Source organism: Notamacropus eugenii, chromosome 2 (assembly GCF_028372415.1).
Source record: "Notamacropus eugenii isolate mMacEug1 chromosome 2, mMacEug1.pri_v2, whole genome shotgun sequence".
In the NCBI taxonomy this organism is placed as follows: Eukaryota; Metazoa; Chordata; class Mammalia; order Diprotodontia; family Macropodidae; genus Notamacropus; species Notamacropus eugenii.
In genome coordinates, this window is record NC_092873.1 from 81,127,258 (window position 1) to 81,145,385 (window position 18,128).

The window sequence follows — 18,128 nt, forward strand, 5'->3', positions numbered from 1 at the left end:
TTGTTTAGAGTAATTTTTTACATGTATTTTATGGGCTATGGGGGTAAGGCCAGAGCAGGTCCATCTTTCTACTCTGCCATCTTGTCTCTGCCACCAATGGGAGCTAATTCTGAAAAGGTAGTTAACCAGGAGTCAGATTGTGGAGGGATAAATACTCCAATAAATCTATGATCTCATTAGAGGTATGGGCACTCCCACTACCGAAGCCCATAACACTTTAGAAGAGAGTTTTTGTCCATTGTAGTCACAAAAATTTATCACCTGGTAAGTAGAATTGCAGTGATGAGTCTCTCTCTCTCTCTCTCTCTCTCTCTCTCTCTCTCTCTCTCTCTCTCTCTCTCTCTCGGTTTAACTTGGCTAGTTGCCACACAAGAGATGCTACTGGACCTGTAGGTAAGGCTTTTCCTTATCCTTTGGAAGGATAGACCAAACAGAGTGCTAGCTCATAACTCATTGAGAACCTCGATTCTATGTCCTCATGAATTATTTGAATAGAATTGAAGGAGAACTGAATGTGGAATAACAAAAATGAACTATTAATTTTGATAACAAATTGTCTTTCAGTCATAATTTGAACTTCATTGACAACTATAAGTGATATGGTTACTGTGATTTTCATTTAATGAAAAAACTCAGTCTTAAAGATTTAAGCTATTTGTAAAAAGTGCTCAGCTAGGTGGCACAGTCTTTCCACATTTGATCTTTTAATTCCAGTAGATTTTGATGAAAGAGGGAGAAAAGAAAAACCTGGATCATAGGAATCTGCAGGGATGTCTGAGGCATTGAATAGGGGATCCCTGGGCAGTCAGGGGACAGTATGAGAACCTTAAGTGCTGGCAGGACAAAGGTGCATAAACACAGATGGGAAGGCACTAAAGGTAAGCTACATCTTCTTCATAATTTTAAAGAAGTCTGTACTAATTAATCTCCTTTCTTTCTCTTTGCCATGCTCCAGATTCCTGACCTCCATAGGTCCTCGCTCACAATTCTTGCCTTATTCCCACTGCTCCTTCTTTTGGACTTGAGCTAATTGTGAGCTGGAGAGAGCTCGTGGCTGGGGGCACCTGCACTTCCTCTGGGAATGAAACTGACTCTGAGCTCTTTCCTTGGGATTTAATCCTTAGGTGATGGTGAGTAGAGACCTGTTCTTCAGGAAATTGGTATGGGAGATTTGAAATAAAGATGTGGCATTGCACTGAAACTTGGACATGTGGGATTCCATCCTGCCACTGTTCCTGACTCAGAGTCTCTTATCTGGATCATTATTTTTCTTCCCTTTCTGGTTGGGCTGAGGAGAAGAGAGTTTTCTGTGACTGATAGACAGACAGACTGATTGAGAAAGAATTCAATATCTGGTCACTGAACTTTTGGCTCCCATGAAGTTGAAGTACTGATCCAGTCTGAGAGTGTAGGGCAGAAAGAGGAGACCAGGAAGGCTGGGAATGTGAAATATGTAGGCACTGCACTTATATTCCCACTATGTGAAATGACATTGTTTATTTTTTTAATATTAGAAATACTTTGGTGAAGGAATTTGTCTGCTGAGCCCATTTCTCTCAAGAGGATCACTGGTGAGTGACTGTCCTGCTTGCTCTTTTCACCTCTCAAGGAATTTCTGCTTTGTTGCATGTTGATTTTCCATCTTTGCCTCTTTCAGTTCCCGTTTACCTCTGTCTTTCTTCTTTCCTCATTGTTTCTCTCTTGCTGCCTTTTCCTGCCTCCCTATCTGCCTTTCTGGGTGATTCTCCCTGCTCTTGGTCTGCTAGTTACCACAACTTTCTGTTTTGCCAATCCTCCTCTCTGCCTTTCTTCCTCTCTCTGTCCTGGGTCTAATTTTGACCTTCACAGAGGAAGAGTGACCTAGAGAACTAAGAAATGAATGCCAGGGAGGAGAGGAGGCAGAAGAAACTAGGGTGAGTTAACCAAGGAAAGAGAAAGGAAAAGAATATTGAATCTTAATCATTAGATCCTTGAAAGATGAGTACAGGGAGAATGACAACTTACTATTCTCTAACTCTGGAAGAGAGAAAAGATGATATTAGTTAAAATTGTTACATAATTAGTGTATTTTCTTTTGTTCCCACATGAAAAATTGGTAACCCAACTAGATTTTGTTTTTTTGCTCCTTCCTTCTACCCATTTCCTCTTCTTCTGGACCCTCATAGCTTTAGAATGTTTATCAATAGTAACTCCCAGCCTGATGTTTCTTTTTCTTAGTCTCATTAAAGGGGCCATGCTCTGGTTACTTCTTAAACAGGCCTATTCAGTGAATGGGTGTTGCCTTATCCTAAGTGATTACCTGCAAAAACCTTGGCCTAAAGGGTCAACAGTCTCCCAGTGCATCCTGGGTCATCTGCAGTCATCCTGATGAACATCTGGTCACTGGATTCAGATAGTTCTGGAGGAGAAGTGAGGCTGGTGACCTGCACAGCCAACCCTCACTCAAAACAAAGTCAAGTGCAAGTCATGTCATCATTTCTCTGATGGCATGGTCTTCTTCAGCAATGAAGGATGAACATAAACTTCTTCTTTGCCCTTACAGACTATCAGAAGAGATTCTTATCTCTTGGATGCAAATACTTTCAGCCCAAGCTATTATGAAATAAGGGTGGTTTAAACAAGATACCTTAGGATTTTGCAGAGATCATTTCTAACTGGAGTTATACATGAAGACTTCATTGCATTCAGGTTGGTTTTTAAAGGATGGGTAGGATTTTAGTAGGCAAAAATGGCGTGATAGGAGGAGAGCATTCCAGATAGAGAGAATGGTCTGAGCTTTGACTGCCTAGAGCATTCAGTCAAATTACTTATTAAAGAAACTACTGTGTTTTAGACACAGTACTCTGTGCTGGTAATAAAAAGACAAAAATAGAAATGATCCTTATCCTTGAAAAACATATTCTATTGGAGTAAGAGATGTCTATAAATAAATATAATACAATGAAAACTGAGAAAAGATACGGGTCTACAAAAAAACCTTGTATATTTTGAAATGTTATGCCAATGGAAGCTATTGCCATTTTCTTATGTGAAATCAGAGTGCTAAAACAGATCTTGAATAATATGAGATCTATATTGCATGATATGAGAAACTGAGACTGCCAGACTGGTAACTTTTCTCCTCTACCCAAGCACATCAGAATATGGGGGAAGGATATAGTGAAATCAGGGACATCCCATCTCTCACCCCATCATTTTTCTGGGAATCCTCCTTCTGGCAGCATTCTTGTGTGAATGACTCCCATGCCCTCATCTTGCCCCTTAATACATGCACGACTAGACCCTAGTGCAGGTTTTGATATTGATCCTTTTATCCAAGTCATTTAGCATAGAGAAAACCATCCTAGAGTATCCTTGCCTCATCCCTAGCTACTGAACAAACCTAATTCTGTGGGAAGACGATTTCCAAAATTAGTTCCAATGAGTCTTTTTGATACTTCATTCCAATTTTGGAATCAAATGAAAGTACTTATCACAGGGTTATAGGATCATGGATTGTAGGATCATAGATTTAGAGGTTGGAAGGGACATTAGAGGCTATCTAGACCTGCTCCTTCATTCTACAAATGTAGAAACAGATTTAGAATGGCTAAGTGATTTCCCAAAGGTCACTTAATTCCATATTACAGAAGTAGAGAAGGGATGATGATGTCAATACCGGACATGAGGTGAATCAGCTTTTATAACTGTTGAATTCCTCTTTACATGGAAACTATCTAACTAGCATGGGAGATAACTGTTGGAGCCAGGCACATGGAAAGGCTTGCTACTAAAGGAATGGCTAGGAAGTACCAGTAGTTAGTAGGACCTCCAACAGACAACTGAAAATGGTAGACAGGAGTTCGGGAAGGTAGTTTATGATGGGACATCTAGACTTGGTCATGATCACAATAGAAGTGATAGATGAGTAGTAAAAATGTCTAGCATCACTGAGAGAAAGAAGAGAAAGTACAGAACCTTGGTGAATGTTACTACTTGGGGGTAATGATGGGAACAGGAAGAGCAGACAGGAAGTGTCAGAGAGATAGGAGAAGAATTAGGATAGTATATATATATGTATTAGGTATATGTGCATGTACATAATACATATATGTATACATACATACACACACATATATACATATATATGTGTAAACAAGGACCAAGTGATTGATGCTATCAAGTGCTGAAGGAATGTCAAGAAATATGACAACCAAGAAAGGATCATGACATTTGACATGTGTTTTAAAACAGAGATAAAATTGGACAATCAAAGAGAGAGAAAAGTATTTAAAAGAGTTTTTATGGGGAAACTAGGTGGTTGTGAGTCAAAAGGAGATGAATAAAATATAAGAATTCTAATTTTTGTGTTGATTTTTCAAAGGAGTGATCATGACTGAAAATATGGTGTATATAGCCCTTCCATCTGACCCAATAATTTTGTTACCATTGTGTCTCATTCACAGTTCCAGACATTTGCTCTCAAAGTCTTGTTACCCAGTCACCAGAGAGATTTGATTTGGATGGAAACTAGGAACATGGGAAGAAGATTCTTCTGTATAAGCAGGAACTAAATCAGGGGTGGGGAACCTGAGGCTTAGAGGCCCCATGTAGGTCCATGGGTGTGACCTTTTGGCTGACTCCAAGTTTCCCAGAAAAAATTCTTTTATTAGGGGGATTTGTTCTGTGAAGTTTGGATTCAATCAGAGGTATGCACTTGAAGACCTAGAGGTGGCCTTGTGGCTGCAGGTTCCCTACCTCTGTACTAAATAAATCTCATGCTCTTTCTACCACATGAGGCTGCTTTGATTTGTTTTTTATATGTTTGACACTATGTGGTTGCTTTGTAGACCTCTGAAAAATTACATCCTCTCTATCTCTGTCTCTCCACCTCTCTGCCTCTGCCTCTCACTCTGTGTCTCTCTCCCTCCCTCCCATCCTCCCATCCTTCACTTAATTTAATTTTGGCCTCAAGTCCTGATTCACTTGAATTCTCTGGTTCATCCTATTTGATTTTGTCAATGAGAAAACCTTGTCTGGTACCTAGAGGAGACAGATAAGCTTAGAATGTGTTAGGAGAGAGTATGATATTTGCTCTCTCTGATCCTTCTTAAGACGATAGAACTGTATCCTCAAACATCCCTTATTTACCTTTAATGCACATTTTGAGTCTAAAGTATATGACCTTCTCTAAACTCTAAACTCTTCTTCTTTTTCTGTTTTCAACCTATCGCAGTAGTTGGGACAATGCATTTTCTTTATAACTGAATCATAGACCTGGAATGGTCCTTTTAGATAGATAATCTTGTTATTCTTCTTATTTTACAGATAAGACAACTGAAACTGAGAGAAGTGAAAAGACCACAAGGCTAGTAAGTGTTATGACCTACAGGTCATTCTGTTTTTCATTAGATAATGCGATCTCTGTGAAAGAATGTTGTCTTTTTATTTGTTCCAGAAATAATGTTTTGAGGTTTCAACGTGTTGTTCCTTATTCCAAAATTCTAGAATTTGCTAAATAAGTTAGCTTATTCCAAGGAATTTTTTTATGTTCTTTAAAAATAGTTTATTCCAATCATGCATTGGAGTAAAGATGGTAGAAATTTGTGAAGGGATATTTGTACTGGGATGGGGTAATATGTTTCCCCATCATGACAGGAATGGCAAATTTTCTCTTCTATAGGGGTTCGGAAACTTTAATTGGAGCTCTAAATCTGGGAAGGGATGCAAATATTCAGGAAGGACCTAATTTAAAATTATTTTTCTGTAACATTTTTAACCTTAATCTGAACTCTTTTTTTCATTGTAGGAATGTGGTTGGTCCTGTTCTAGAGTTGTAGAATTCCAAATTGTACAAAATGTTGTACCTACCCTTGTTGTGGCTTCAGAAATTTAAAAATATATATATATAATATATATATGGAATATGCTAATTTGTAGTCCCTCGTTCCCCATTTTACTGATGATGAAACTAAATTTCATTATAAAGTTCACTCATAAAGCAAGTGGTTCAATGACACAGTTAGCAGATCTAGGACTATTCAAATTCAAGGCTCATTTTACTAAACCACATAGTATTCTTGAAATTTAATCTAGATCTATATCAGTTCTCTCATAAGCTTGATAATCATTGAGCAAATGATGAAACTTGGACCTCATGCTATCTTTGTTTTAAATACTTAAATAACTGGTCAGCAAACCCTTCTTCCTTCATTAGGATGCCTGGATGATATTTAATGATTAGAAACTTGACATTAATGATCATCAGAACAATTAGTTATAAAGGAGTACTAATGTCAGTACCAAAGAGATACAGTCTTAAGAGTTTTAGTTTTTTCCACTTTTTTTCTTTTTTGACTTAAAATGTTTTCAATCAATTAACATTTATTTTCTCTCCCTCTTGCCTCTTCACCTTTGAGATGGGTGGTGGTAGTGGGATCTCTATTACAAACATGAACAATCCATTCCTAGAGAACACACGTTGTGCATAATTTGTTTCTTTTACCTTATGTTTTTTGACTTTTTTTGTGTATGTTTTCTTTCACAACATGATTATTATGGATATATTTTGGATGACTATACAGGTATAATTTATATCAAATTGATTACCTTCTCAGTGGTGGAGGGGAGGGAGGAAGGAAGGGAATTTGGAACTTAAAAGTGTTAAAAATGAATATGAAAAATTGGTTTTATGTATAACTGGGGAAAAAAATAAAATACTAAATAAAAGCTAACCCCCCCCCCCAAAACAAAATATGAATAGTCAAGCCCAACAAATTCCTTCATCAATCATGTCCTCCATCCCTTCTCCCCCACCCCCCAACTCCCTGCTCCCAATTTCTCATTTGCACTCTGAGTCCTTCTCTCAGTCTGGAAGTGAGTATTTAAATCTTTCAAAGTTGTTTGTTCTCACAATATTATTGTTATGTAACTTGTTTTCCTGGTTCTGCTGAGTTCATTCTGTATCAGTTTCCCCAACATGACTTCCTAGGTTTCTATTTAGTATTGCTAGATTATTAGTTTACCCCCTTTCCATCTCATAATGGAGCAATCATGTTTCTTCTTTCTGATACAATGAGAATTGGAGCTGAAATTCCACCTGTATAATTTTGGCAAGTTACTGAACCTCAGTGGGGGTGAGTTTCCTGTTCTGTAAAATGAAGGGGTTAGTCTAGATGACTTCTGAGGATGCTTGTAACTTTGAATCTGTGATCTTATAGATTTCCCTATTCTTCTTTAAATTCAACTGCCCTTCACTCCTTGTGATTTTTATTTCTATGTATATTATGTAAACTGATCCTGACCTTTTACTCCTTAAAAATGAGTAAACCTGTAATCTCTATTTAACCTAATTTTCACTGCTTCAGAAAGGGCAGAAACAAAAAAAATATCTCAAGGTTCTCTGAATCATGTGGCTATATTCCAGCTGTATGGGGGTGTCAGAGTAAGATTTTTTTTCAAAAGCATTTGTGTGGCTCTACAGTGTATGCTGTTACACTGGAATAACTACAAAAAGAACAACTGGTTGAGAATTGATGGCTGTAGAGATGGATAGGATCCTAGTATCATGGATTTAGAGAAAGAAGGTAACTTAGAGCCCACTGAGTCCAATACCATCAGTATTACAGATAATGAAATGAAGGTACAGAGAGTTAAGTGATTTATCCAAGGTCACACAGTTACTAAGTATCTGAGGCAGGATTTGTACTCAAGTGTTTCCTGACTCCATCCCACCATTCTATCCAGCACTCTTCCACCTAGCTGGTTGGATAGATGGATAAGGGCATATCTAGGAAATCACTGAGCCTCAGAATTCATCTGTTTCTTTCCCTAGGTGATCTTGAACAGTAGAATCATGGAGCCATGGCTGAACCATTCAACTTTAGGTGATTTCATCCTCTTGGGCATCTTCTCACACACTCAAACTGATCTTGTTCTTTTCTCTGCTGTCCTGGTGATCTTCACAGTAGCCTTGGCTGGGAATATCCTCCTTCTGTTCCTGATCTATAGTGATGCTCAGCTCCACACTCCTATGTACCTTTTTCTTAGCCATCTTTCCCTTATGGATCTCACTGTGATCTGTACCATTGTACCCAAGATGGCTGACAATTTTATTCGTGAGAGAAAGTCCATTTCTTTCATTGGATGTGGGCTGCAGATTGGCTTCTTTGCTACCCTACTTGGCTCTGAGGGTCTTCTACTGGGCCTGATGGCTTATGATCGCTATGTGGCCATCAACCACCCTCTACGCTACCATGTCCTTATGAGCCAACGGGTCTGCCTTCAGATTGTTGGTAGCTCCTGGGCCTTTGGAACCCTAGATGGGATAATCCAGGTAGTGGTAGCCATGAGTTTCCCCTACTGTGGTTCTCGAGAAGTGAATCACTTTTTCTGTGAGATGTTAGCTTTGTCGAAGCTGGCTTGTGCTGACACATCTCTCTATGACACCCTAATTTATTTTTGCTGTGTCTTCATGCTCCTCTTTCCTTTCTCCATAATTGTGGCTTCCTATGTGAAAATCCTGAGAGCTGTGATCAACATGAATTCTACCCAGGCACGCCAAAAAGCTCTGACCACTTGTTCATCCCATCTGGCAGCTGTCTTACTCTTTTATGGGGCAGCCATGTTCATCTACCTGAGGCCCAAGCGCTATCGTGCTCCTGGTCATGACAAGATAGTCTCCCTCTTCTACACAATCCTCACACCCATGCTCAATCCCTTGATTTACAGTCTGAGAAACCGTGAGGTGATCAGGGCCTTTAGGAAGTGGCTGAGCCACTGGAATACTGGCTACCAGAAATAAGCCCATGTTTATGCCTGGAGAGGGCTGTCTGAGACTGATTTCTCATACCAGATAATACCTTATGTCCCATGTTAATGAAAAAAATCATGTTTTCCTAGATTTTCTGTTTTTGTCTTCTCGGGTAGAGAGAGGGGACACATGACATTTTACCTGTTATTCTTGTTTTGCTGACTGAATTATGGACAAAGGATCAATCCTCATTTCTTAGTATTTCATTCATTCATTCATACAATCATTTTTCAAGTGCATACTATGTGCAAGGCAATGTAATAAGATATGGGGCAGAAACTCTTTCCCCCCCTCCCCTGCCTCCCCCCAACTATGTCTCATTCTGAGACTAGGGATATCAGGAATGGCTTAAGCTGCTGAAAACTCAGGTATCCTGTGAAATTAATTGACTGGCTGGTCCTGGGGAGGTAATTTCATACCTGTTTTCCTAGTAAACTCTATCTCCACCTTTTAGCCCTACTTCTTAGTGATATCACATATAGTGTCACACAGCTTTCAGAAAGTCTTAATCTGTCAACTCTTTTTTAAAAAATGATTGTGTGAATAGGGCTGATGATAGTCCTGGAACGGCAAACTATTGGTCGTATAGTAACACTTCTAAATAAACACTGGGGGCATAACCAACTTAGTGATTATGTACTATGAACTCTGAGTAGAAATTCCCTCTTTAGGTAATATTTCTATCCCCATTAGTGACTGTCTTAAAAGGGAAAAGGTGAACAAAAAACGTAATGCATTGCCTCAGAATGTATACTTTTCTTAGAAGTTTTTAAGACAGAGTAGATGACACATTTAGGGTGGAGTAAATTCCTGCTAATGTATGAGTTGAACCAGATACTCTTTGAAATCTGGCCTGACTGAAAAGAGTTCTTGGGATGGCTTCTCTTTATGTGAAAAACCTGGGAAGGCCACCTCTGGGACAGTCATGAGTCTTTGCCTGTGCAACTTGCTACCTAAGTATATGTTGAAAAAGTAACAGAAACTATTTGATTTTCTCAATAGATGCAGAAAAAGCTTTTGACAAAATACAACATCCATTCCTTTTAACAACACTTGAGTGCATAGGAATAAATGGAGTCTTTCTTAAAATGAACAATACCATTTACCTAAAACCATGAGCAAGCATTTTATGTAATGGGGATAAGCTAAAAGCATTTCCAGTAACACTGGGGGTGAAAAAAGAATGTCCATTATCATGTCCACTGTTATTCAGTGCTACTTGAAACATTAGCTTTAGCAATAAGAGAAGAAAAAAATTGAAGGAAATAGAATAGGCAAAGAAGAAATAAAACTATCAGTCTTTGCAGATAATATGATGACATACTTAGTGAACCCTTAAGAATGACTTAAAAACCTTCTTGAAATAATAAACAACTTTAGCAAAGTTGCAGAATATAGAATAAACTGACATAAATCATTAACATTTCTGTATATTGCTAACAAAACCCAAGAACAAGAGGTAGAGAAATTCCATTTAAAGTTACTATAGACATTATAAAATATTGCCAAAGCAAATGCAGGAACTATATGAACACGATTACAAAATCCTTTTCATACAAATAAGTCAGATCTCATTAACCGGAAAACCATCAGTTGCTTGTGGGTAGGCTGAGACAATAAAATAAAAATGACAATTCTACTAAATTAATTTATTTATTCAGTGCCATATCAATCAAACTACCAAAAGTATTTTATAGAACTAGAAAATAATAATAACAAAATTTATCTGGAAGAACAAAAGTCCAGAATATCAAGGGAATCAATGAAAAGAAATGCCAGAGAATGTGGCCTAGGCGTACCAGATCTTAAATTGTATTATAGAGCAGCAATCCTCAAAACTACTCAGTTCTGGCTAAGAAATAGAGTGATGGATCACGGAATAGGTTAGGTACACAAGACACAGTACTATAGAACTATAGTATTCTACTGTTCAATAAACCTAATGACTCTAGCTTCTGTGATAAGAACTCACTATTTAAGAAAAACTGCAGGGACAACTGGAAAATACTATTACAGAAACTAGACATAGACTAACATCTTACACTGTGTACCAAAATAAAGTCAGGTTTTGATGTAATTTTGATATAAAGGTTAATATAAAGGTATGCAAACTGGGAGAGTAAGGAATAGTTTACCTGCCAGATTTATGGAGAATGGATCTATCTATGACCAAACATGAGCTGGAGAACATTATGAAATGCAAAATGAATATTTTTTATTATTTTAAATTGAAAAGTTTTTGCACAAACAAAGCCATTGCAACCAAGACTAGGAGGGGAGTAGAAAACTGGGACAGTATTTTTACAACTAGTGTCTGTGATAAAAGTCTCATTTCTAAAATACATAGAGAACTGAGTCAAATTTATGAGAATAAAAGTCATTCCCCAACTGATAAATGATCACAGGATATGAACAGTAGTTTTTGGGTGAAGAAATTAATACTATCAATAGTCATACAAAAATGTGCTAAATTACTACTGGTTAGAGAGATGCAAATCAAACCACTCTGAGGTACCACATCACACCTATCAGATGGGCTAACATGACAATACAGGAAAATTATAAATGCTGGAGAAGATGTGAGAAAATTGGAACACTAATGCATTGTTGGTGGAATTGTGAAGTGATCCAAGCAATCCGGAGAGCATTTTGGAACTATGTTCAAAGGGCTATTAAAATGTGCATATCTTTTGACCAACAATACCACTTCTTGGTCTGTATCCCTAAGACATCATACAAGTGGAAAGAGGACCCATATGTACAAAAATATTTAGTAGCTCCTCTTGTAGTGGCAAAGAATTAGAAATTGAGAGGATGGCAATAAGTTGGGGAATGACTGAACAAGTTTTGGTATATGAATGAAATGAAATATTATTGTGCTACAAGAAATGATGAGGAGGCAGACTTCAGAAAAACCTGGATCGTTTGGAATGACTTGATGCTAAGTGAAGTGAGTAGAACCAGGATAACATTGTATACAGTAAGATTGAAAGACTAGGGAATGGGGCAAAGTGGCTAGGTAATTGAGATTCTGCTTGAGGCAACTCACATCTTGGGCATCTGAAGTGTCCCCATGTCCAAATGGCAGAACATACCTCTTTTTCCACCTATCACAGGATGGAAAGGATTGGATAGTGGTGGGAGCAGCACCTCTTTAAAATAGGCTGGGCTGATTTTTTTTTATGAGGACAAGGAGGCCATCCTTGCAACAGATTACCCTTTTTCAAGTTCAAATTTATTAATTAATTTTTAATTTTCAACACTCACTTCCACAAAATTTTGAGTTCCAAATTTTCTTGCCATCTCTCCCTTCCTCCCCTCTCCAAGATGGCATTCATTCTCCCAATCTTCCTTCCCTTCGATTACAGCTCCCCCCTTTCTCTTATTCCCTTACGCTCTATTTTCTTGTAGGACAAGATAGATTTCTATACCCCACTGCCTGTATGTCTTACTTCCCAGTGGCATGTAAAAATAATTTTCAACTTTTGTTTTTAAAATTTTTGAGTTCCAGCTGGCCATAGACTAGTGCCTGACACCATATACCAGAATAAAGTCCAAATGGGTACATGATGTAGGTACAAAGGTTGATACCATAAACAAATTAGGGGAGAAAGGAATAGTTTATTTATCAGATTTATGGAGAGTGGAGAAATTTATGACCAAACAAGAGAGAGAGAACATTATAAAATGCAAAATGGATAATTTTGATTACATCAAATTGAAAAGTTTTTGCACAAACAAAGTCAATGCAACCAAGATTAGAAGGGAAGCAGAAATCTAGGAAAGAATTTTTATAACTAGTGTCTGTTATAAAGACCTCATTTCCAAAATATATAGAAAATTAAGTCAAATTTACAAAAATATAAGTCATTTCCCAATTGGTAAATGGTCAAAGGTTATGAACAGGGTGTTTTCAGAGGAAGAAATTATAAGATATCTGTAGTCATATGAAAAAATGCTCTAAATCACCATTGACAAGATAAACGTAAATAAGAAGAAAACTCTGAGATGCCACATCACACCTGTCAGATTGGGCAACATGACAAAAGAGGAAGATGATAAATGTTGGAGAAGATGTAGGAGAGTTGGAACAATAATTCATTGTTACTGGAGCTGTGAACTGATCTAACCATTCTGGAGAGCAATTTCGAACTATGCCCACAGAGTTATAAAAATGTGCATACCCTTGATGCAGCAATATCACTTCTAAGACTGTACCCCAAAGAGATCATAAAAATGTGAAAAGAAACCACATGCACAATAATATTTAAAGCAACTCTTTCTGTAGTGGCCAAGAACTGGAAATAAAAGAAATACCCATCAACTGGGGAATGGTTGAACAAGTTGTGGTGTATGAATGTAATGGAATACTATTGTGCTATAAGAAATGACAAACAGGCAGACTTCAGAGAAATCTGGAAAGACTTATATGAACTGATGCTGAGTGAAATGAGCAGAAGCAGGAGAACATTATATACACTAAGAGCCACACTGTGTGAGGACTGTATCTGAAAGACTTAGCCTTTCACAGCAATGCAAGAACCTAAAACATTTCCAAAGGATTCTTGATGCAAAATGCCATCCACATCCAGAGAGAGAACTATAGAATCTGAATGCAGAATGAAGCAAACTGTTTTCTCCTTTGTTATGCTTTGGTTTGGTTTGGTTTTTCTCATGGTTTCTCTTATTCATTTTAATTCTTCTACACAACATGACTAATGTGCAAACGTGTTTAATAAGAATGTATGTGTAGAACCCACACAGGATGAGATGCCATCTTATGGATGGGATGGGGAGGGAGGGGAAGAAAATTTAAAACATATGGAAGTGATTGTTGAAAACTGAAAACAAATAAGTTCATTTTAAAAGAACCAAATATATTTTTAAAAACACCTCCCATTTATTCTATTTTCTCCTTATACCTCCTCAAAAGTGTTTGCTTCTGATGACCCCCTCCTCTGAATTGCCCTCCCTTCTATCATCTTACTCCCCACTTATCCAATTCCCCCCTACTTTTCTGTAGGATGAGATAGATTTTCCTATCCAATTGAGTCCTTAAGTCAAATCCAATGAGAGTAAGGTTAACTCATTCCCTCTCACCTCCTCCCTCTTCCCCAACATTGTAAATGATTTTTCTGCCTCTTTTATGTGAGATAATTTACCCCATTCTATTTCTCCCTTTCTCCTTCTCCCAATATATTACTCTCTTACCCCTTAATTTAGTTTTTAGATTTTCAACTCACTCTGTGCCCTCCATCTACATATGTATATTTATGTATGTATATGTATATATATGTATTTATGTATGTGTATGTGTCTATGTGTGTATGTATATATTGCCTCCAAGTACCCTAATACTGAGAAAAGTCTCAAGAATGAAAAATATTATCTTTTCATGGAGGAATGTAAACAGTTCAACTTTAGAAAGTCTCTTATGCTTCTTTTTCCTGTTTACCTTTTCATGCTCTGGTCTTTTCATCAAGAATACTTGAGTGGCCTCTATTTCATTCAATGCCCATTTATTTCCCTGAAGAATTATACTCAATTTTTCTGAGCAGATGATTCTTGGTATTAATCCTAGCTTCTTTGACCTCTGGAATATCATATTCTAAGGCCCCAGTCCCTTACTGTAGTAGCTGCTAGATCTTGTGTTATCCTGATTGTGTCTCCAGAATACTCAAAATGTTTTTTTCTGGCTGCTTGCTACATTTTTTCCTTGACCTGGGAATTCTAGAATTTGGCTACAATATTCCTAGGAATTTTCCTTTTGAGATCTCTTTCAGAAGGTGATTGTTGAATTCTTTCAATATCTATTTTGCTCTCTAGTTCTAGGTCAAGGCAGTTTTCCTTGATATTTTCTTCAAAGATGATGTCTAGGCTGATTTTTTTAAATCATGGATTTCAGTTATTCCAATAATTTTTAAATTATCTCTCCTGCATATATTTTCTAGGTCAGTTGTTTTTTCAATGAGGTATTTCACATTGTCTTGTATTTTTTCATTTTTTTGGTTTTGTTTTATAATTTCTTGATTTCTCATAAAGTCATTAGCATCCATTTGCTCTATTCCAATTTTTAAGAAATTATAGTCTTCTGTGAGCTTTTGGACCTCCTTTTCCATTTGGTCAATTATAGTTTTTGGGTATTCTTGTCCTCATTGACTTTTTTGACCTCCTTTGCCATTTGGGTTACTCTACTTTTAAGGTTTTATTTTCTTGAGCAATTTTGGGGTTTCCTTTAGTAAACTGTTGACTCATTTTTCATGTTTTTTTTCATCCACCACTCTCATTTCTTTTCCCATTTTTTCCTCTACTTCTCTTACTTGATTTTCAAAATTCTGAGCTCTTCCACGGTCTGAGACCAATTCATATTTTCCTTCAAGGCTTTGGATGTAGGAGACTTTGTTGTCTTTTGGTTGTATGTTTGATCTTCCTTGTCACCAAGGTAAGATTCTATAGTCTGATTTTTTCCAGTGTTTGCTCTTTTTCCCAGCCATTTACTTGACTTTTTAGCTCTTTGTCAAGGTAGATCTCTGCTTCCAGTGGGGTGGGGGAGGGAGGGTACGGTTCCAAGCTTCAGAGGATTTGGGCAGCTATTTTCAGAAATATTTCTAGGCACCTGAACATTTGCAAATCTTCCAAGGGTGTATGATCAAAGGAGTGGTGTTTATGCCTCTCCTGGTCTGTGTTCTGGTATGTGAGTAAACTCAAGCACTCTTTCCTGCCTTGGAACTATGAGGACGACTCCATCTCCACCACTGCCACAATCTTCATCATGCCAGCACTCCTCCTCACCCCAGGATCACCACCCAGAACTATGTCCCAGATCCAAGCAGGAAAAATCAAGAGGATCCTGCCTCAATGCCAGCAAAGAGAACCCTGTAACCCCCCTCTGACAGGCAGCTCAATTCCCCCCACAATGTGTGGGCCTAGAGCTCCAAAAAGAGCCACTAGTGCTGCTTCAGTCACCACTGGATCCACTACTCTGGACCTAGGGCCATACCATGCTCCTCTCTCACACAGGTCTGACAGGCTTTTCCTACTGAATCTCCAACTTGTGCTTGGTGTTGGAGGGTTGAGAAGTCTGGAAATCACCACAGCTTCCAGGGATTCATTGCCATGAGGCCTGCACAGGCCCTGTCTGTGCCAGGGTGGCCCAAGGTAGACTGCATTCGTCTCCCACTTCCATGCTACAGACTTTTCCTGTACCCCTTCTAGGTTGTCTTGGGCTGGAAATTTGTTTCATGCTGAAATTTTGTGGGTTCTGATGCTCTAGAATTTATTTAGGGTCATTGTTCACAGGTATTTGGAGAGCTCAAGGAAGTGCTTGCTTTTACTCCATCATCTTCACATTAGCCTTTTTGCCATTGGTTTGGTTTCTTGACATCTGAGGCATAAAAGGTCCCAGCTATGAGTAGTTAATACTCCAGAAGTTTAGTGGAGTTTCTGCTGCCCTACAGGGCCTAGAATAGTATTTTGTTTGCCTGCTTTTAAGCAAATATCTTAAAAAGTATTATATTCAATTTATTTGTTTGATTTTAGTTTTCATCATTCACTTCTATAAGATTTTGAGTTCTAACTTTTCTCACCCTCCCTTTGCTTGTCTCTCCCCAAGATGCCATGCAATCTGATATAGGCTATACATGTACAATCATATTAAACCTATTTCCACATTAGTCATGCTGTGGGGAACAAAGGGGACAACCAGGAGAAAGAAGAAATAAAAAAGAGAGAGAAAACAGTGTGCTTCAATGTGTATTCACACTCCATGGTTCTTTCTCTGGATGTGGATAGCTTCTTCCATTTAGAATTGTCTTAGGTCCTTGTGTTGCTCAATTCACTCAGCACCAATCCATGTAAATCTTTCCAGGTTTTTCTGAAGTCCATCTGCTCATCATTTCATATTGAACAATAGTATTCCATTAATAATCAAATGAAAGAATGCTTCAAATCACTAAAAAAATCAAAGGAATGATAATCAAAATAACCATGAGATTTCACCTCACCACCTTCAAATTGGAAAAAATGACAAAATATGGGAATAGCTAGTGTTTGAAAATTGTGAGAAAATCAACATGATGGTGCATTGTTGGTGAAGCTGTAGATAGTTTTGGTATATAATTTGTACAACTATGCAAATAAAATGATTAAAAAATCCAAATCTTTTGACCCAGAGATCAACCCAAGGAGGCCACTGCAAAAGAAATATATTATAAAATATTTATCATTACTATTTTTGGTAATAGCAAAGAATTGATTTGGTATTCCAAAGTGCAATACTACAAAGCATGGAACATGCAGCAAGATAGTCAGTACAGTGAATATAAAACAAGTCAGTTTTATTGAAAAGAAACACCTGCACTCATAATAAAGAAGAGGAGACTGAGACAATGAATCCCCTGAAGAAAGGGATGAGGAAACATCAAAACAAATAAAATCTGATGGGATTTTAGAGCTTTCAGATTTGTTCAAACAGAACTAGGCACTGGCAGGGAAGGAGTGAGAAGCTTGAACCTGGAGACTGGTGGAGATTCATGTAGGGATGAAGGAGGTGGAAATGCCTAGGTAATCAGCAGCTTCTAGATATTCAAACTCCTCCTGGCAGGAAAATCATGCTTTCAGCCTTTCCTGTAGACTTTTCTTTGACATGGTCACTCAGGGTATTTGAGCTTCCTTAGGGTTTCTTCATTTAGCAGGATCAAGAGGTTAGTGAGGTCCTTATAAATTTATCTCTCATCACCCTCAGTAAGCTAAGTAGTATCCAAATGAAGCCAACAGAAGGTAAGTCAAAGAAGGAGGTCATTGAAGTTGCTGACAACATATATAGATCATCCAATGGCCTCCTCTTCAACATATAGTTATTTTTTAATTTATGCATTTATTTTTAGTTTTCAACATTCACTTCCATAAGATTTTGAATTTCAAATTTTCTCCCTATCTTTCTCCTCCCCCCACCCCAAGGCAACATGTAATTTGTTATTGACTTCACATATACATTCATATTAAACCTATTGTCCCATTAATCATGTTGTAAAGAATGATCGAATCAATGACAGAAATCACAAGATAGAAGAATGTAATGTTAATGGGATGTGAAGATCTTTCAAGCCCATTAATAGGCCTTATTTGGAGCCCATTAAGAGAAGCTTGCTTAGAGGAGGATTGCTGGAAGACAGACTTCCACACATTTTTGGTACTAAGTTGACTAGTTACTGAGTCACAAGTGTTGTGATGCCTTCTGACTCTGAGTCTACTAGCCAAATATCTATATATATATGTATCTATCTATATGTATCTATGTATCTATGTATCTATATTGAGTTGGTATTTTACTTTTGGG

The 18,128-nt window shown here is 37.7% G+C and overlaps 1 protein-coding gene and 1 long non-coding RNA gene across 2 annotated transcripts in view; both read left to right on the top strand.

The window, feature by feature from the left end:
* Window positions 1-959: 959 nt before the first annotated feature.
* The window catches only part of LOC140523573 (uncharacterized), a 55,179-nt gene continuing 38,010 nt past the window's right edge, over window positions 960-18,128 (top strand). Inside the window, exons 1-3 of the long non-coding RNA XR_011973424.1 lie at window positions 960-1,130; window positions 1,515-1,571; window positions 5,308-5,351. This is a non-coding gene — a long non-coding RNA (uncharacterized lncRNA). The remainder of the gene's footprint in view (window positions 1,131-1,514; window positions 1,572-5,307; window positions 5,352-18,128) is intronic.
* Window positions 7,744-9,006, top strand: LOC140523570 (olfactory receptor 2V1-like). The gene has a single exon (XM_072638385.1). The coding sequence runs from the start codon at window positions 7,835-7,837 to the stop codon at window positions 8,780-8,782; it is 948 nt and encodes a 315-aa protein (XP_072494486.1). The 5' UTR covers window positions 7,744-7,834; the 3' UTR covers window positions 8,783-9,006.